This window comes from Pecten maximus, chromosome 16 (genome assembly GCF_902652985.1).
Source record: "Pecten maximus chromosome 16, xPecMax1.1, whole genome shotgun sequence".
NCBI classification, from domain to species: domain Eukaryota; kingdom Metazoa; phylum Mollusca; class Bivalvia; order Pectinida; family Pectinidae; genus Pecten; species Pecten maximus.
The window spans coordinates 20512592-20534900 of NC_047030.1; the positions used below are offsets into that span (position 1 = coordinate 20512592).

The 22309-nt window shown below is 34.9% G+C and overlaps 2 protein-coding genes across 12 annotated transcripts in view; one reads left to right on the forward strand and one right to left on the reverse strand.

The window, feature by feature from the left end:
• Positions 1-22309, forward strand: part of LOC117345129 (rootletin-like) — a 108196-nt gene that overhangs the window by 47316 nt on the left and 38571 nt on the right. The window contains exon 1 of one of the 11 annotated variants that reach the window (XM_033908105.1): positions 9267-9373. The exons of 9 other annotated variants lie outside the window; for them this stretch is intronic. Coding sequence is in view for 1 of the 2 variants with exons in the window: in XM_033908103.1 (XP_033763994.1) it covers positions 17759-17824 (66 nt within the window). In the remaining variant the exon portion in view is untranslated. Of the gene's footprint in view, positions 1-9266; positions 9374-17743; positions 17825-22309 lie in introns of those variants that run through there. One more of the 11 variants, XM_033908103.1, reaches the window with a different exon arrangement.
• Positions 4278-7161, reverse strand: LOC117345130 (ATP-dependent DNA helicase RecQ-like). The gene is made up of 3 exons (XM_033908108.1): positions 6712-7161; positions 5808-6023; positions 4278-5393 (listed from the first exon to the last, which is right to left on the reverse strand). The coding sequence occupies exons 2-3, from the start codon at positions 5819-5821 to the stop codon at positions 4586-4588; spliced, it is 822 nt and encodes a 273-aa protein (XP_033763999.1). The 5' UTR covers positions 5822-6023; positions 6712-7161; the 3' UTR covers positions 4278-4585.

The window sequence follows — 22309 nt, forward strand, 5'->3', positions numbered from 1 at the left end:
AGCAAAAGTTGACAGTATGAAGTGTACTTGGTTCACCTGTGTACTCACTGACTTTAAGTATTTTACAATGGGATTAAAAAATAACAAGGAATATTTGGAAATTCAGGGAATTTTAAGGATTTAAAGATTTTTTTCTTCTTCATTTTTGTCTTGTGGAATCAACTCTTGGCACTTAGGATTTGTCAGATTACACTGAATGTTCTAGGTATTTCTGTGACTCAGCCATCTGTATTTTTGTTTTAGAACATCAACTGCCAGTGAGAATTAACCAATTTTCTCTTTTCATATAACCCTAATTCTTCCACAGGGGAGAAAACTGGTCTGTGTATGCCCAAGGGGAGATAACTTATGTATATTCGTATATTTATACCTAGATTGGTACCCTCCTTAGTTACTTCCCTTGCATTCACTACACAGTAGCAGGTAATTGTCTTGAGGAGTGCTTATAGTGTTATAGGAGACTACTTGCCTGAAGTCATTTAACAAGTAAAACGATCATCTTCATTTGTCTCCCTGAAATTGATTGCTTAGTGTGTTCTGGGGTTTCAACGTCTTGAATTAACAATATATATGTCACTAGATATATATAGAAGCCAACCAATGAAAAAATCAACATATAGCGATCCTCATCTCTAGTGATCCTTTGAGAGTAGAGAACTAAGGGATGGAACCCGGTCTTATTTACACCAAGGGGAGATAACTTATGTGTGAGAAAAGGGAGGTAACTTCAGTCTTCATGAAATGCTCCAGGATACCACATGAGAACAAACTTCTATATGCCACCTTAAAAGAGAAAATTATTGTAGTGATAATTATTGCTACAATTTTGGCCTTGTGACTTTTATTGTATTGTATTATTACCTGTAGATCTGTTTTAGTATAATAGGATATATGCTGAATTAGCTACAAAAGGGGACTATTTGTCATTCGGAACACCTCGGCCGATTCTCTACGGTCATCTAACCTCGGATGTATCACGGTCGTCGCCATATTGGAACTACTTTCAAGTTCCCGGATGCCGGGAGGGGGAGGGGTAAACATGGCTGCGTCCATGGATACAACACCCGTGAAAAGTGTTTTGCCCAATACGACGTGCATGCTTTGACTACAAGAAAACCGGAGGGCTCACTGTTTGATAAAGTCCAAGGCTACAAAAGAAAACTATCTAAAAGAAAGTTGAAAGACTGAGAAAAGGAATTTCTATTCCTGCTGATGACAACTCTGACAATGAAGTTTGATAAGTTGTACATCTGTATATGTGAAGAGAATGTTTAGGGGTTTCTTTAGTCAGTTCTTGAATGGAAGGTGTGAGTTCAAGGGAAGACTGTGACTTATAAGTAAACTATGATAGGTGTAGGTGGGTCTACCCGCCACCCTTACAACCATATTGCTTACTCACTATAACCGCATACCTTCCAATATACATCATGATCAGTGTAACAGTACTAGTGCAACTATTGTTTCATTAATTACTTACCTTCACAACAATTATGAGATGTCTACATGATTGTAATCAATTGTATTAGTACCTATTACATGTATATATTTTAAATTTACTTTTACATGTTTTTATATGCCAGTTTATAGTGGATATCTATGGTGTAGGTGGGAAATACCCAACACCCAGATTGTAATCTGCAAATAATGCACATATCCACATATAACCTATAGGTGGGTACAAAAGTATGCGAGAATACTATAAAAAAAAACAAAAAAAAACAGTTGTACGTGCGACACACTCGTCACCCATACAGGTTACATTCTTGATATATCAAAACACATTTACATGTGTATATATAGATGACTAGTCTTATGTATTTGTGCTTCTGTGTGCATATATATTGGTGATTTACTAAGAACTCGGTGTAGGTGAGGATCTACCCGCCAACCAGGTAATTTAGTTTCTGTATAAATCTCGGCATATGCTGAAATTCATATAGTACATATAGTGTCATATTAATGATCATTTCACATACAGATGACCAAACTGTATTTTGTATCAATGTATAGCATAGGCCTGTGAAGAGAATATATTACCGGTATAAAAATATACTATTGTAACACCTGATTGATGTAGGTGGGAACCAAATACCCTGTAAGGTATAAATATTAATACATGACATGTATAATATACATTTGGTTGAATCCACATTACTTATGTGTGACCCTAAGAAACACTTTTATGTATTCTACCATATATCTTGTTTACATACTGGACATATATATATATATGTGTGTGTGTGTGTGAATTACAGTATATATATCGATTGACTAGCTTGATATATAGCAAGATGGATGATATGATCTGCCACACTAGGTTTCATTTTTGGTAACACTAATATTATAGTAGTACTGCTGACTTCCGGTTTCAATTCTTGATGTAATGAATGTGGTGTGGCACATTGTGAAAGTGTGAACAACTTCTCAATAACAAAGTTGTCCAGATGGCCCTAATGCATGCTAGGATGTAGTGTTACAAAATTTGTTTAAATGAACGACCTTGACCTTCATTTGTAGGTCATAGGGGTTAAATATGCTAAAATCAAAGACATTTAACACCTCAGGTGACCATTAAGGCCCATGTGCATCTTGTTGTTTTTATTCAAAAAGTATATTTGGAGCTGTATATAGTTTCTGTCTTTGAAAATGTTGATCAATATATATATAAATACTCACCTCATTACTTGTTCAATTAAATAAATACAATTGACTTCATCGTATGCCCCAATTTCAACAGAAACTACTTTTTGTATCAGACGCAGTCGAATCCCTGCTAGTTTAAAGTTCCTTGATATATCTTGTGCAATCTGATGCCAAGTAAGATGTATATACAGGTACCAGCAAGTGAGAATCTGAGAGTCATCGCTTTAGCTTGTTCAATGTATCTATTTCAATACATGTACTTAACTTTTCTGATAATAAATTGTTTTAATTGCAATATTTTAATTCATATAGATGTAAATGTATTTTAAGTAGATCCTTGTTAAATGTCTGCTATATATAACTATATATAGTTTAGAAATATAAATTCAACACGACAACTGTATATATATACACACATATATATAGCTCCATATAGCTTGACAATGAAGAATCCTAAATATTCACAGGGATTTCATTATCATTCAATTAATTCAAAGTAATTAATTGTTCAAAATATCAACTGTTTGCATTATGTAACTGCCTGAATACTGTTGATCTAGGAAATCATTATCAAATGCCACCAATGATACTATATACACAGTAATCAAATAAATTGTCATATGTGGACTCATTAGCAATAAATAAGTGACAAAGATTTTAACTATAGTCTGATTTTTCCTTATTAAGTTATAATAACTTTTGTGTAACGATGTTGCATTGGTGCAATTGAGTCGTCTGTATCAGGTAGTAGACAAGAGTCTCCTGTCCACATATTCTTTTGTATTGTTGTTAGCCATATATATCACACTGCGAGTTTCACCAATCATTAGTGTTGGTATGATTATTGATTATAATCAATAAGTTAATCCTGCTGAACCAATGGGGGGTGTTCAGGTGGCACATTGGTAACACATGCACTTGCCTTTCACCTAGGCGGCCGGGGTTCGATTCCCCCTATCGGATGTGGAAAGGTATGAGGTCACCTGTCCGACCACATGGGTTTTCTTCAGGTACTATAATGGTTTCCTCCCACAGCAAGACCTTTCGTGCGCTTCCATCCAGGCCAACAAGCGTGTTTAATATAAGTTAATATAAATTGTTTCAAAATTGTTTTAAATCAATTACAAAGGTTAATGATTGATTATAAATTTTAATAATCAATTATTTAAAAACAAAAAAAAAACAAACACCATTTTCAGATTGCCAGTGATTCTGTATTCTTGCCCTTTTCAAAGGACATGCAATTGCAAGATGTCAAAACATAAATATGACAGAATGATTTTACATAATAATTAGTCATACATGGGTAAATACCAAGCTAAATAAAACAAGCATTCTGTGAGTATTGCTAGACCAATACATGTCCCCTACCGGTGCCCCCAAGTTAAAACTTTAGCCAAATTTGAGTAAAAAAGTTTAGCCACAACTGAAACATTATCATTTTATGAAAATAAGTTCATTCCAAACAATGTGTAAATTCAGCTCTATTGGGGTGAATAAACAATGTTTCCTGCCCATAAAAGATATTCAGGTATTTGTTTGGTATGTCTACTGTACAGAGTAAAAGAATCTAAAGTGAATTTAAATTGAAATGTGTAATAACTGAAGTATCTTGACCACAAACAAAATTCAATGATTCCAGATCTAACAATTGGTGATCGGGCAGTTTATATCCATCAGATCAAACAAATGAAACTGGTGTTATTGTGACAGTGTTATTGAATGGTTTCTCACAGGAAATAATCTCTGCAAAAGTGATCATGACATAGTGAGAGTGTCACTATACCTGGCATTAAATATAATCCCTGTGAACAATTGTCTTAAGAATCTACTTTATACAGCAACAGAATCCACAAGAATGATGTGTATGTCACTAGATGCAGCGAGTTGCTTAAAATTACACTTGACGTGAGAAATCATATATACAGTCAGTAACGACGAGTCATTTTCTGCCACAAATGGGGCAAAAATGTTCCTTTGGTCCTGAAAAAACAACACTTTCAAATCCAAAGTAATTCACAAGAATAATTCTATAACATGTTTCACTTTCACAAAACTTTCTCATTTCTTCCGTCATACCGATTCTGTTTTTTGCAATATAATTTTTGTTGTAGTAAAGAATTGCCACTGACGGTTGTCCAACGCGTCCAGCACGACCGATTTCTTGTAGGTATTTCTCCAGGGTTGTTGGGGGCCTGCAATGAATGATACGTGAAACACATGGAGCATTAAGCCCCATTCCCAGTGCAACAGTTGCCAAAACTAATCTGACTTTAGGGGTTTCTTTAGTCAGTTCTTGAATAGTGATTTTCTTCATGGACTCTGCATAATCTTTGTGGTATTGGGCATATATTCTATTCTGTGGAATTTCCTCACCATCATAGCTGGCACCCTTAAGTTTACACGAAAGAAACTGATAAAAATAGGACAATGCTTCCAAACTTTCCACATACATTATGGTTACTGGAAAATGAACTCCTTTTTCCAGCAATTCTGTTGCCACTGGTTGTATCAAGTCATCAAATTTGTCAAATTTATGAGAGTTTGGCAATCTGGTTCTAATGTCTATAAATATCTTTGGACGGTCCACATTCTCACTGATAACAGGTGGATTTTTCAAATTCAGCTGTTTAGATAGACTTGCAATTGATTTCGGTGTAGCAGTTGCTGTGAGAATTAAATGCAAAGCTTTCTCTAGAATGCACATTAACTCCCCAAGCTTCTGGAATGCAGGACGGAATTCTTCTCCCCTTCAAAAAAAAAAGGAAAAAAAAGATTAATTGCGGTTGACATTAACAAATATAGAACAAGATTAATTCGTAATTGTTTGTCACCTCTTTCCTGCGCATGCTTTGTCGATAAATTTCCCAAAAACGGGCTATGATTAGATATTCATTAATGTGATGATATCAATAACCCTGCAAAGTTTTAATTCAATCCAACACCAATGAAATTATAACAATTTTAATTATAATACAAATTATCAAAATTTACCATTTTCTTAAAAATATATTGTTGAAGGCAAAGACTGGTATTGCAACTTGATTTCTTTTTCAATAAGGACTGATTATACTCTAAAATATGAATTCTACCTCATTTTATTTTGCAACATTGCCCTTAATGCTGATTTAATTTTTTTTTTGCAAATGTGTATTTATACATACCATTCTGAAACCATATGGACTTCATCTATGACTACTGCACAAATGATCTCTTGGTACAGTTGAGACCTAGCTAAGAAGTCGACTCTGGATGACAATAAATTATGCAAAAGTCTCCTCTCTCCAGTTGCTCAAATGGAACATCAATTTCAACATATTCATGATCCTGTTCCTCATCGTTCTCGCAATCCGCATCTGTATAAGTTGAGCCATGAGTACCTGTGAAATGTGAAACGGAGATGGGTTATTCAGGCTGATTTCACACTAGTCAGAACAATAGGTTATGTCATGCATATGCCTACTGGTGGTTTCAGTTGGTTTGGGTTATGTAAGTTTGAAAAAGGAAAAAGTACTGGTGAGCTGATAACAATTGTCAAAGCAATGAAAAATGAAAGGTACCATACATGTTACGGGAAAGAGTATTATTCAATATTCATCTTGCATTTTGGTACATGACATTTTAAATTTGGTTGTTTTTAAATACGAATGAAATTGACAATTAAAGCATTCTACTTTACAGAGATGCATAGCTAGCCAAACCAACAAAGCCAGACCATCAGTGGGAGGGGCTAAACTGGACACAGGGACATAACTTATCACTGTATCATGTGTATGAAAGGGCTGATATGTATTTCAAACATTTGTAGTAGCAATTATGACAGTCACACGTGCACCTGTTTTTGTGTTTTAAATGACTATTATAAATTTTTTTATGGTTGGCTGTCTTAATTATGTGCTTTTACTTACATCGTAAAATGTATCTAAAGATGTATGATCGATTCCCCGGTGTTACAAATTTAAACCTACAACGTTAACGATTTCTTTCCATACTTTGACCAGATCTATAACAGACATGAGGGGATCCAAACATACAATACATAAAGCATACAATATAACTGACACATACCAGTGAAGTTCAAACTGCAAGCAGTAAATCCCTTCTTCCTCATTGTAATGACTTGGTCCTGGATTAGGGAATTCAGCGGGGACACGACTATCACGCTCATTGGTTTCCGTTTCTCCATTTTCAGCTGACAAAACCACGGTAACAGCTGAAATATCACACTTTTGCCGTAGCCTGTGGGTAATACCGATACACAGTCATGATCATCGTATAATGCTCGCAACGTTTCAATCTGTTTCTCCTTCAAAGTGATGTTGTTTTCTTTAAATAAAGGACAATTATCGAGAAAATACTTAAACACTGTTCGAACGACGCCATTTTGGAGATCTATATGCACAGCGGAGACTCATCCATAATGAGTGATACGGCGACCGCATCACAAATGCACGGCGTTTATACATATCAAATACCGTGATACATCCGAGGTTAGATGACCGTAGAGAATCGGCCGAGGTGTTCCGAATGGACTATTTGTATGGCCTTTTCAGTTTTATAAATTGATTTTTTAACACAATACTGCTACATAAAAGTGCCAAGTCATCAAAGATTTTCTATTTGTTTTTTGACGATTTATGTTTGACGTGCTGAAGTAGTTATAGAGTTTATAACATATACACTGTTTACAGCGGTGTCCACTTAGCAGGCAAACGCTACCTACTCTCCAGGGGAAATGTTTTATTATAATATCTACTTGTTTATGGTACCACCATTTGTTAGAGTTGTTCGGATGGTGATCATGTCGTGTGTTGATCATGACCTGTAGGGTTTTGTGTGGTTCACTCGTTAATAGCCTACATCACATACTTATATGTCGATAATTTGTAACAAATTATCATTAAATTCCACCCCTGATCAATTTTGTAAGATATTTTAAAATGTCAAGCTTCTAACTTAACTGGTTTGACCTAAAATGACACCTTGTGTTAGAGATAAAAAGTTTCAATATATAAAATAAAATCTTGAATTATTTTTTTCGGTCAGGATGTTTTAAAAGATTAAGTTTTATTAACCTTTAGAACTATTAGGTACATGAAGTCTAATGGCTGATAAAGGAATTTGGGACTAGATAGCATCTAGGGAAAATTAAACTACTATCCATTTACATTTATATTGAAATAATACTTACCTTAATAATAATATATTTAAACAGACTTTTATGTATTACATCCTGGTGTCACAGGTGTCGGAGAGGAGGCGGTATGGGTTCCCTCAACTAATTAAATGACATAATTTTATGATCAACAATAAATACTATAAGTGTATTAAACATTATTAAGGAAATCATGTCATCTTTCTGAATGTGATGGATTTCTGATCTGATGAGCAGGCTAATAGCTGTCACAGAAAAAGTTTAAATTTCACTGTTAATTTTTGTCTACAATGAGGCTAGGAATCCTATTTCTGTTGTGTTCAAATATTTATACCTAATACAAGCTTAATTGTTCATGTGGGCACTTGGACATGCAGACATCAAATACGACAAAATAAAATATTTTACCCAAGGGACGGACAGAACAGGGAAGGGATCTAAAGGACTTTGCTAGGCAAGCTGTTGTATCAAATGGCGTTGTATCTGTTACATTCAAATAAAAAATGTATGATACACAAGAAAACTAAAAGCACAATGATTTTTTTTTTTTTTTTTTAATCAAGGTCAGGTTTATGACATTTCTACTTTTGAGACCAATAAACAGATATATCCAGGAGTTTACGGGGTGACTACACAGTTTTAAGTTGAACTAAATCAGGTCAGTTCTGATGGAAAAGTATCAAACTTCTAAAAGCCCAATAAAATATGACTTCACATTAAAAGGAAACATCCCACAATATGTGAAGTTTAGCTTTTCACAATCAAGGCTTTATATTTTGAAATATCATATACCAGTATGTAAAGTTATAGGCTTATAATCATCACAGGCTTTTTTCACATTCTGTAAAATTTTGTTACGAATTAAAATATTTTCTTCAAAGTCTATAAAAGAAACTTATGTTGTTCATTTGAGTAATTTTGTCACATTATTCTTTTGATAAAAGTATAAATGAAATAGAAAAACAGGAATATATATGCTACTTTTAAGAAATAGATGTCGGGTCTCGTTGAAATGTACACATTATGTAAAAACAGGGGGTTGGGTTATTTAAATAGCCGTGCATAATTCTCTGATTCTATCAGAAAATATTCTCTTGTGGACGTTAATTTTACTTTCGGATAGTAATCCTATACCTGGTAACACTCGTAATGTACATTACAAAGGACCTAATCCAGCACAATAAGCCGCCCCATTCAATGTGTTTATTCTACTTAGAATGCACGGCCACGTACAATATACCTAGCCATGAATAGAACGAAAGTAAAATTAATCATTGTTGTATGTTGATTGTGTAGGCCATTATTAATCTATAGACTTATTCATTTAAAAAGTGTTTAGTTTCGGTACGAGCTTTGTCCGTCAGTGCAGCTGTAGACCAGCCCGGTCTGATAGATCTCACCAATCAGTCGTCACCGCGGCAAATTTATATGACAAGTTTTAACGTGTCGAGTGGTATCGGTAGGCTACCTGTATACCTATATGTGTAGGGGATATACCTGTATATGACATCTATCATCTCAGACATGGCTCACTCCTCGGTGATCTAGTGAGGGTGGTATTGGCGATTGATTCAGGTGATTATCGTGTGTTTTAACCCTCCTAACTCACCCACACACCCCCGGGGATCCCTACAGGTGGATCACACCCCGGGGATCCCTAGGCGGACCAACAGTCAGGGTAAAGTTTTGGTGGAGGTTTTTTGTGGTGTGGTTTGTAGATCTAGTTCCTAGATTAGAATGCTTCATGTGTCAGTCTGACATTTACGGCTTATAGCTTTTGACAGTTTCTTTACACAATTTCTGTTTGATGTCATGTTTCACTACCAAGGTCGGGTAATATTTTTAATACTGAGGGCTGCTATCATTACTACATGTCATGCCCTGTTATTGAAACATCTTTTAAAGAATATTCTTGTACGTTTAGGACTCTACAATCATTAAATGTTGACATTGTCAGCCCCGACTTATTAGTTTACTCCTTCTCTGATGACTTCTCCACGGGTAGATATTCATGTTGACCATTGGACTGAACTCTTGTTTAATGCACCGTTACACCTCCGTGTGATTTTGAAATGCACCCCACCATCTTAGTTTGTAGCTGTCTCACTTTCTCTCCTCTCTCGGAGATCTCCTAAAGGTGATCAACGCATCTTTTCTTCTTGTGATTTCATATTTTGATAATGAAGTCTTTGTCGTCAGTTTTTGTGCACTATAGTTTACAAACTTAATGATAAAAATAGTGACAAATATTACCTGTAATATTCCTGAAGATTTTAACCAAGATGATGTATCTGAATATTTATTCAGTAGATAAAGATATGTTTTATCTGTTAAATATTTTGAGGTAAATAATTGGCTGTTGTCAGTATTATAATTTGGTGGAACTTTTAGATTGATTTGGAGAAACTTTTAAGTGATGTTCTTTTTGGTGGTATTTTATTTTAGCGGCATTATATGGATTAAAATCATTTCATGTTTGTGGCTTACTGATATTAAAAAATTGAATGCCTTGCACATTTGTGTATGTACTTTTCTTATTGACACAACCTCTAGCTTTTAAAAAGATCATATTTTACTGTATATAAATAATACTTTGACATCATAAGTTGCTCCTTAAAAGTTGGATTTACCTGGGGGTTTAAAATCTTAACAGGTTTTGAAGTTCACTGATAAGGAGCTGTAAATTTGTGTTATCTTTGAAGTGAAATGTACGATCAGGTACCCAAGATATAGGGACATGGTATATGGTGTTTCGCCTGCTGATACAGGGGTCTAACAGACATACAGGGACTATAAGATTTAGATTCCTGCTTTATCAATTGTCAGTAGCTTACAATAATAATAAAATTTGATATTTTAAAAAAATCATATGCAGAAATTTCAACTTAATTATTTTTGGGTCTGTTGTCTGAGGTTAATTGTTTGGAATCCTCAGGCTATTTTCTTTAATGTAAACTTACTGAAGCTAAATGTAGATTGAACTATGACCTTATATGGTAAAGATCATATTTCCTGGATAGGTATGGTTTTTGTCTTTGGTCAGGGACCAATCCCTAGGTGTGGGCAATAATAAAATTGTAGTCTTAAAGCTAATGTATATTGTACTATAATTATGGTAGATATTCCTAAATTCTTAAATGATTTTATTTCAGAACTTTGACTGAAAAAAAATACTTGTAAAAAATATCATTAAAGTATTCATTTTGGCATCATGTTTCTGAGTGATAGGAAATATTGAGAATATTTTAAAACCTATACACAATTTGATTTAGATATCTAAGTTAATTTAATTTGTATTAGAATAATCTCTCAGGACCTTTACCGTAAATTTTTGCAGTCTTGGAATAGCTTCTTATCTTAAACTTTAAAGGTCTGATTGAGAATTAATGTAGAATGGCGTGGCACCTATTTAATGGCCGATTCTGGATAATTAATTCTCCTCATTTATAGGTTAGAAACATGTAAATAACAACAAGGATTAAAGGCCACAGGGTGGAGACCGTTGACAGCTGGAAGGCTATCTCAAACTTAACATCTGATCTATCTGAATGTGTCAAATTTAAAGGTAGAACGATATATCTTTGGATGGGTAGTTTTAGTTTTTTGTCAACTAAGGGTTGTATTCATTTAACCTTAGTCAAATATACACGTAAAAAAACAATACAAATAGTTTTCTTAAAAAAAATATATATGCAGGCTCAGTGATCCAGATTTGAATGACAATATGGCCTATAATTTGAAAAATGACTGAAGTGTCTTTAAACAAGTATTTTCAATCATGTGGAGTCCTCTTGATGTTGGGGGCAGATTGGTAAAGTCAAACAATATGACAATCAGTATTTGTTGAAAATGTGCAGGTCAAATCATACCTCATTGAACAGCCCTACTATAACAGGGATCCGTGTTGACAGGACCCCACAAACGCTACAAAGATTCTGATCATATTTCACGAGTCATGTTTCCTGATCACCGAAATAGAAGGTATAATAAATGAGGCCATGTTTTACCTCTACTACTTGACAAGCACTTGTAGGAGGATCTCTGTCTAAAGAATGATTGACAAGTGGAGGGGATACAACAAGTCATATTGACTAATAGAGCAAACCTGTGATCTGTCTAATCTCTACAGTTATACAAAGTAAGAAAAAGTCTGTTAGTAATTGCAGCTAGTTTCTGGTAGGACAGACTCTCGGGAGACAGATTCTCGTAAGGTAGACTCTCGTAAGGTAGACTCTCGTAAGGTAGCCTCTCGTAAGGTAGACTCTCGTAAGGTAGACTCTCGTAAGGCAGACTATCGTAAGGTAGACTCTCGTAAGGCAGACTATCGTAAGGTAGACTCTCGTAAGGCAGACTATCGTAAGGCAGACTATCGTAAGGTAGACTCTCGTAAGGTAGACTCTCGTAAGGTGGACTCTCGTAAAGTAGACTCTCGTAAGGTAGCCTCTAGTAAGGTAGACTCTCGTAAGGTAGCCTATCGTAAGGTAGACTCACGTAAGGTAGACTCTCGTAAGGTAGACTATCGTAAGGTAGACTCTCGTAAGGTAGACTCTCGTAAGGTAGCCTCTAGTAAGGTAGACTATCGTAAGGTAGACTCTCGTAAGGTAGACTCTCGGCAGACTATCGTAAGGTAAGACTATCGTAAGGTAGACTCTCGTAAGGTAGACTCTCGTAAAGTAGACTCTCGTGAGGTAGACTCTCGTAAGGTAGACTCTCGTAAGGTAGCCTATCGTAAGGTAGACTCTCGTGAGACAGATCGATTCTGGTGAGACAGATTCTTCTGATCATTTAGACTGCAGAGTACCTCAAAGTGCTGACCACTTTTTGTATAAATGCAGGTCAAAGCTTTAATAATTTAAATCAAAGGAAATGTATGTATCATAACCATGATCATTGTGGAGTTGCCTCCCTTAGTCATTTGTTACTTTGTTGTGTTACCTGTGAACTCAAAAGAGTTATCTCCCCTAAGATGGTTTGTCTCAGCATTACTTTGCAGCTGGTTTAATGATTTCAACTTCTTCAGGAAGAGAATGAATTCCACTGTAGAATACAAGTTATTATCAATACTATAATTGTAAAAAAAAAAAATCAAGTTTGGAGGCTGGGAATGTTTCTCACTAGTGAAGGACAGATATATATACATGTATATAACAGATTCCAGACTTTGACCTTAGTGACACGAACTGACCACTGTCTATACTCCTGTTGTCCAGCCGATTGATATTGACTGCGTACACCTACAGAGTTGTCAATTGGGGATTAGGGAGCTTACAATTTATTGACACAAGGTGTCTGTGTCCTCTTTAACATATTAACTCCCTAATTTTGTGGGACACACCTTCTCAAAAGGCTAGCAGCTTGTAACATATATACCTGGCCATAACAATTCTCCTGACCAGTGATAGAGGTGAGGCCAAAAATATTGTTAAAATATTCGAGGCTACCTGTTTAGTTAGATGTTGGGCTTGGTCAGCACCCTTACAGCTTTACACCCGCTTGCTAAGTAGCTTAAACATTAAAGGCCTGCCTGATTGTGTATTGACCAGCCCAAGTCTCTACTGGAATGCCGCCCCGTCCCAGAAAGACAAATTGGACATTAGGATATTGAACTAAAGATCCCTCACTTGATAGATTTAATACAGCTCGTTTTTAGGATGGAATTTGGTCTATTGTAGGGGTCATAATCTAGTCGAACTGGTTGGTATATGATTGGTGATGCCAGGAAAAAACTGAAATGATATACACTTGATGATTATAGGGGTAGAAGGAAGCTAGATGCTGCAAATACTGTAAATTTTTACAAAAGTAATGATGAATGATAAGACATGACCATTAACTGGCAAATAATGACAGTAAAAAACTGAGATATTACGGAATAGTTTGAGATGGTATATAGGTGCCTTTACTCTCGCTTTAACAAACCTGGCCCCTGACGTTCCTCAATATTCCCTAAAGTAAAGAAACATGTACCTTAATTCACTTATATTTTCCCACAGGAAATTATCATAAAATATTTTAAAGGCAATGAATCGTCCTTCAATTCTCCGATGCTTTTCTATGGAAAATTTAAAGTTAAAACATTTCCTTATTATAAGTTAAGTAATGTTGATAAAAACTGGGCCAAACAAGCTTTGTCCTGTGATCTTCAGGTTCCAGATCTATACCTTCACAGCTATATACTTATTCAACGATTTAAACCACAGAATTAGTTGAAGGTATATCATTCCAATATTAACTTTCTGTGTTCAATAAATCATTTCCTAATGTTCAGACTTACAATCAGCTAACAAAGTTCATTAATGCATGTTTTATCAAAGATTTTGTCACTACAACTGCTGAAATAGTCCGATGATTGGAGTTAAGGGACTTGGCAGAGCTCTTATCTGTCAGGGCTGCCTTAAATTGGCTGTATGTGTTTGCTGAGCTGGAGATACTAGAGACAAGGGGGCAATTGGTTTGTTTGATTGTCCAGAATGTTTAGTTTGACCTGTGTGGTCCTATCTGGAGACTGATAAAGATTGTAACTTAAGTTACTCCTACAAGGTGTAGAGGTGTGTGTTTATGTCCCTTACAGCCATATACATACTGTTCATGGCCTAAAGTCTGATCAGATTCCTCATTTGGACATTGGTTGGCAATATACTGTGTATTTGTATTATAATCCTGGGTTCGTGTCAGACATGAGATAATGTTGTACAAGATTAATTGGCTTAATAATACTGGAATGTCTCTATCGTAGAATAGTTTAGAAAAATCTAAAATCTATTAATGTTTGCAAAAATTCTCAAGTAAATTCTTATTTTATTTTTTTAGAGCTATATCAAAAGCAAAAACCAAAATTTTAAAATTTTTCGCCAAATTTTTTCTTTTTCAACAAATTTTTATCACAGTGTTCTATGAATATGATCAAACAATGGGCTAGGACTACTGAAGTTCATAGTCCAATGTCACACCCAGTAAGGCCTAAATGTTGTCAAAGGACTGGCCTAGCCTAGTAAATATTGTCGAAGGACTGGTCGAGATTATGTATAGTGGCAGGTAATCGGGAAACAATAGTATTAAGGTTTTGCTGAAACAATGATTTTAGTACCTGTACTTTAAAAAAAACTACTACACAAGCAAATTGTAGAATTGTGCTGGCAGGTATTAGGCTGAGTTCGTAGGTATAAACATTTTGGGAACCCGGTCCAAAACCTTACAGGGGGTATATAACCGTAGATTTCCCAATTACTGCTAAACATAATAGTATTTATACAGGTTTGTCATATAGACCAACAGATGTCCAGGTATATAGAAACATTGGTGTATTATGTTTCTTGTTATGAGGACCAGAACCTCTTCATTGTTTTTTTTTCTGTATTGTGAATAAATACATTATTATAATTCTAGGTATGATTATATATACACATGTTACTGACGTTAAAAACAAATCAGAAACTCCATTGTCATTTGAAGAAATAAATGTTGAAACATTACTTTTTTCTCTTGACTTAGCAGGAGTTGCATTACAAATTTTTCTCTTGACTTAGCAGGAGTTGCATTACAAATTGAGCCTGGAAATTGACAGTTTCTTAAGTCTATATTGACATTAGCGTGGACGAAAATTATTGGAATTTTTCTCTCCAAATATTTGTAGGCCTGGTGTGATTTTGTTTGGCGTTTTCCCTCCAGTTGTAAGGTCTTGTCCACACTTGTATGTGGAATGGTGTATAACAATATTGACCGAACTATAGATATTCCAGAAGTACCAATTGGGGTACATCTATCCTCTCGATAGTCACTCTGGTTTTATAAATGATGGTCATAAATTTATCGATATTTCCATTCCCCCACCAATTCATTGATCCTGCTGTTACATGTTTGCGGGAGTGCCTGATACTGGGACATTTTATAATGTCAAAAGTATATAGGTATATAACCTGAACCCATTTGTCACACTGCATACCTGTTTTGTACCTGTACGTGTGTTTGATTAGGTAAGCCCTTGTCTCCAGGTGATCGACACGTACCTGTATACTTGTCTTCTTATCATACTTCCATACCTGTCGTTTGATCAGATATCTAGGTACCCAGAAATTCACTCCCTAATTCAACCAATTTCCAGTCCTATACATTGTGTACCATGTATTTTACGATAGATTTGATTTCATTTTCTTATACATATGCTGAGGTTTTTAGGTCTAGATTAGTTTACAGAGGGTTAAGTTGTCATTCTATAAATAAAATAAACATTGATTTTTGTAAGCAGTTTAAGGAAGTTATCACTCTAAAGCAAAACAAATATTGAATTTTGAAAATGGTATACAATGTATCTGCATATCTTTATCAACTATATACATAAAATGTCATGGTGTTTGAAAGTTTAAAACCACATATTCTTAACTAGCTATAGTTAATCTTCATTTTGCAAATCAAAACTTTAAATTCTTTCAAAATGAAAAATGAAGGTCAGACAATTAATTGAGATTTGTTCAAAGCAAGGTTTGAATTTGTGAATTTCTTCTTTTTTGTATCTCGTGTATATATAGTGAAAGATCTTTCCTTGTTAGACCATATAAGAATGTTCTACATACACATTTGAAATTAAAGGTAAGGTACTCTGGCCAAAAACTAGCCAACGGTCAGTAAATCTAGGTCTAATCCCTAAACTCGCATAATCTTGACCAAGAAACATGAAAGCATTCATTTAAATTTAAAAATCTAGGTAAGATGTAATCTGAAGATTTTACAGGTCTTAGGTCGGTTCTATATAGTATGTGTTACATGTTTTCTTTAACAATGTATCTCTGGACATTTTGGCCAATGCTTCATTGAACTGTGACCAGTTGATCAGTCTAACACATTAGGGAAGTGTGAATTTCGGACGTCCATGTTGCCAATTTTTCGTGTGTCACCAGAAACAGTCTCCAGAGTAGACCGTTGTCCATGTCTGATTGTCCAGACACTTAAGTGTTTAACGTTTAACGACCATTGTGAGACGGACTATTTCCAGCATTGTGAGATCCACCATTTGTCTGTGATAGTACCGTTATTCTCAGGGCTGCAGGATTCAATTCAGAACACTTTGTGCTTTTGTAAAGGTGTTCCCTCTGATCTGTGACATTCTGAACCCAATACACAATTTTCTGTGGGTGTACAGTTCACAGTTGCAAATGCTTCCTTAGTTCATTGATTTAGGTAATATCTTGGAGATCTTGTACAATATCTTCAGATCTAAACTGTATGGTACAGCAGACAGAAACAGAAGTTACCCATGGATGACTGAATTAGTTTATTTGACCTGGAAAATATTCAAATTAGAACAACATCAATCTTACATTCCAAAACTGTTGTCAAAAGAACACTTGATCTGGAAAAGTGTTTTCGAAATCTTAAAAGATTTGCATTTTTTTTTTTTTTTTTTCACAACAAAGTTTTTCATTTTATTTGCAAATTTTATTTGCATGGTCATTGGTGTTGGCTTTTAAAGTTTAATATATTGGCAATTCAGCTGAACAGGGAACTGTTGTGTGGCTGATTGGCAGGATATAATATATACAAGTAGCGGGTATTATCAGGAGAGCCAGCAAATCGATAGTGGAGAGTCCTGATCAATTCCACGGAGGACACAATTTCACCTGTGACAGGTAACAGGGATATTTGCTCAGGTGTGAAGAGGACGGGTACTGGTGACGACATGCTCTGTTGACCTGGGAACCTGCTGCAGTGGCTGGTCCAGAAAGGAAGGTTGAAGGACTAATGGCTTTATATATTTAGTGTTTGTGGAACTCGGGACATTGATAGGTTTTTCGTTACCCTCCAAGGACAGTTTTAATGGTCATTCTGTGAGCTGTTCATAGCTTTACGACAACTGTCATTGAGGAATTGCAATACGTGAGGCTGTATTGTCCAGCTTGATTGCTGAGTTTGTGGTCTGGGATTGATTAACCTGATATAACTACCTATACCTGGACAGGTACCAGGATGGCTGAGGAAGAACCTTCACTCTTCACCCCTCCCGCAGGGTTCGTCAAGTCTAAAGTGTCTGCTGTCAGTATATCAATACTTTTATCATCTTATTTAGTTCTGATATTTTGGTGTATAGAGATGTAACATAGTTCAACAGCATCTCTCGGATATACACAATTAGGATGTAGTAATTATCTTTCCTGACCTACTTTGAATTCTTTCTCTTCAATGCACCGATCTTCCTGACCTGTTGACCTTTGACCAGCTGACCTCTGCAATTTTCTTCTTTTTTTTTTAAATTTTTTTTCTTTTTTTTTCTTTTAATTTTTTTACCCCACTGCATTTACAATCACAAGACATTTTACAAATACAATCCTACACACATCACACATAACGTACATATTCACACACATACACACTCCTATGACACACCCATTCATCCTCATGTATATACGTTTTGACCTTTGTAATTTTAACCTGGAGGGTTTTGATCTCCACTTAATTCTGCATTAACTGCACCCAAAGTTCTTTCTAGGCAAATGGTCTTTATAGACAGGGGGTCGTTATATACAGGTGGTCGTTAGAGCAGGTTTTACTTTACATGGTTATAGGGAAGCATAAGCTCCATCAATTTATCTGAAATATTTGTCGCAATCTTTGGAAATGATTGATTTGAAAATTATTCATAGAAGTTAACATTTCTTTGTGTTGATGTGACAGTACTCTCTACCTTAAACTATCTGCTATATAATAGACATGGAATCACTATTTGGTTTCTCACAGAGACGGTTTTGTTTGCAGTTTAAAGCTTCCATTGTCCGTTTAAATCTTTCTGCTCTTTCTGTGTGTTTTGTTATGTTGGCTTAAGTGATAATAGATGTAATAGCTTCATTATATCTGCAGTTTAAATGAAAACAGCAAGAAAGATTCTAGTTCCCTGTACAAAACATTTGATCACAATTTGTAAGAAACAGATTTTAGTGATAAGATGGTCTCTTTTTCAATTAATATAATTTTCATTAAATCATGTTTGTGAATTATATTGCACTGACATTGATGACGGTATTGTGGTGATATTGTTAAGAGACGATTGGATCTTGTATAGAAAGTTAATCCAATTTCACCTCAATAGGTAACACAAGATGATATGTTGAACTTTGGGAATCAGATTTACATGGCAGAGGATTAGAGAAATCAAATTGTTCAGTAAAATATTTTCAATTGTTAATTTTCAACTTGTATAGTTTAGAAATATATGTAAAAGCTAACCGCCTGGTAGATATTTTCAGCACATAAATAAGCATTTAGGTTTGTGGCAAGTATAATAATAATGATAATAATAGTTTTGCTTTAGTTATTGTTTATATCTTAAATTCATCATAGTATATATTTTCTGACATACTAAACGACTGGTCGATATATAGTACATACAACCCTGGGTGAGTTGCTTGTAAAAACAAAGTCTACATTTTGTATTGAAAGAAGCTTATATCTTGTAGGGTCTTTTTTGAATATCCTTTGACGAGCAAAATTGTATATAGGTTAAAGACATGTATGACCATGTAATCTAAAAATATTGTCTGTATATCTATTGGGACATATGCTCAATGATTGTACAAGTGATTTGTGGGTTGTCAGTAAATCGTATATCTGACCAATGGGAGACGAGTATCTATGTAGGTATGTAGTACATGTACTTTACTGTAGGCACAGCTGTGACAATCAGATATGTAAAAATGGTTTTTTTGGCTATATCTATATAGACCATTTGTATATACAACATTTGTAAAACAAAGATCAAAATAATATTTCACGTATAAAGGTCACAATCATTATGACCCATACAGTATACTATAGACATACATTGTAGTTGGCCCCATCTTCATCAATATTCCATAATTAACTCAATTTTCCATATACATAAATATATAAAGAGAAAGGAATTTACAGAAATAAAGAATATTCTCTAAAAAAAATTCCTTAAATCAGATAATGATGCTTTCATCAACATAGAAAATTTTAGTTAGGGACAATTTTTTGAAACCAGGCTATATATCGGTCCAGGTGGAATAAGAGTTCTACAGTTAAATGATAATTCCTAAATCATTTATTGACTAACAATTTGAAATGAAACATCAGCTTTCAATCATTAATATTGGAAATCAGGGAGAGGTTCTGTTTATGGTGCTAATATGAATATCTTGATGTTTAATAATATCTGGACATTTGACAGACTGAAATATGTTAATCTAACATCGGACATATACAAAAGGTTTTCCAATTTTTATGGTTAAATTCTTGGTCTTTAAGTAATAAATTGACAGCAACAGCTTTCCATTTTAATGTACAGTACGTAGCATTGTCTCTAGTCAACTTTGTTATATCATACATCAACAGTCATGTGGGTGGAGAGCTCTTTGATATCTGTGATACCAAAATTACTCTCATCAAACTGATTTGCTGTCACAATTAATTCAAACAAGTGTATGGGTTGTGTACTACTTCAACTGTAAAATTAATTAAGAAAAATAGAGGATTTCCATAATTTACATGATTAATCATCCACTCCCTACTCAGGATCATTTTTAGATCTCTAATATAATCCAGCCCCCTCACATGATCATTTTCCAGTTTTGATGGTATTCAGGAACAATCCTTAAATGGCTATATACAAATTGTAGTTCTAATATTGCTCATCAACTATTTATGTCGTTTCCAGGAAACTTTTCAGGTGACTTTCCGCCTGATGAATTTATTGTTCTAAATTTATCAATTTTCGCTGACTCAGCAACACGGATGTAGGTTTAGAACCTTTTAATTATTAGCAAGTACTTATTATATTTGCGGCCTTTACTAATAAATTTTGCTGACAATGAGATTTATGTATGTATACACTTCCTGTTAGGGATTGTATTTAATTACTACGATTGTTGTATTTCTCTGGGCAGTGGAGATTGCTGTACTACACACACTACCATTATGTTCGAGAGTACACGGAGATATATTATTATGGAAAGCAGTCTGTCTGTACTATAATTTGGTAAACCTCCATTAATTCTTTGGAAGTTACAAGACATAAAAACAACTACATTTGCATGTTGTAATTGAAAACATGGTTTCATAGCCTATTGTTAGTCTGACCAGTATTAAACTAGTACTCCAGCAAGATTTAGCTGACCTGAAGTACAAAACTTGTGGTTGGGTTTGTTTGTTTGCTGGTTTTATCACCCCCTGAACAGCCATGGTCATTTTGAGGCGGGGTTTCCTTGTAGTAGTTTGTGACTACCTCACTGGACAACATACGGGAGGCATGTAGCAAGCCATCTAGAGCAATTAGGGTAAAGTGTCTTGCCCAAGGACACAGCCTTACAACAACACTGACCGGCCCGTTTATCAGTTTCTGGGATAATACAAACCAACACGGGTAGGAAGCATCAAAAGACGCACCTCAGATCTCCACTTTAGGTTAGGTGGCCAGCACTCTAACTGACTAAGCTATTGCAGCCCCCAATATGGTTAGGGTAGGCAATCTCATAAAGAGACTGTTTAAATCAAATTTGAATGAAAGCAAAACAAGATTTCAGAGATAGGCTCAAGGATTAAATTATCTCTGGTGAAAGAGTGTTAGGTAACAGTTTTATTGTGGACTATTTTATATCCTTGTTTTATTTGTCCAGTAGCCGTCCCGATATATATGTTAAACTCTCCTTCCATTAGACTTGTGTGTTTAAATCTTGTCCTGCAGGTGTGTAGTAAAACCTAGGGATTACACACACGTACAATTCCAACAAACGTATGACATATATTGTAATAGGCTTTATTTCGCAACAAACTCTCATAAAATCTTTAAATCTGAGTAATAAGCTTGTACACATTTTGTTGAATCTGACACGTAAATGTGATTTGCGAAAACACTACAGTAAAAGTTCTCACGCACATGACATGAATCTGACCTCCATGAAAGTGGCAACTGTCATTTATGTTTGATATTTTATATCATTAGTCAATATCATGTATATTAAACATGTAATGCAAAATTGATCTTGGAAATTTAATTCACAGTAAAATGTAAAAAAAAATTATTTTATGCTCCCGTAACTTTCTATAAATTTCGTTGATTTTTGATGATTGAAGCTGATGGGGTCATGTCTGGTAGATAAGTCCCAACACCTATTTATTGCAGTGCTTTAGAAATGCCAACAAGTGTTGTTTCACTACGAACCTTATAATAAGCCCTCCTCTGATACAAGAATACTTGAGTCCTCTGCTACAAGAATTCTAGAGTCCTACAAGAATACTTTTATCCTCTAGATCTACTACAAGAATACTTGGGTCCTCTACTAAAAGAATACTTGAGTCCTCTGTTACAAGAATACTTGAGTCCTCTGTTACAAGAATACTTGAGTCCTCTGTTAAAGGATACTTGAGTCCTCTGTTACAGGTTGGCTTTACAGCAAGTTATAAGCTTGTAGGTATCTTTACATCCTCTGTTATGAGAATGCATCATCCATAAATTAAGGTATTACTTATGTGTACTCCACCTGACTTGGTATTCTAGATAACATC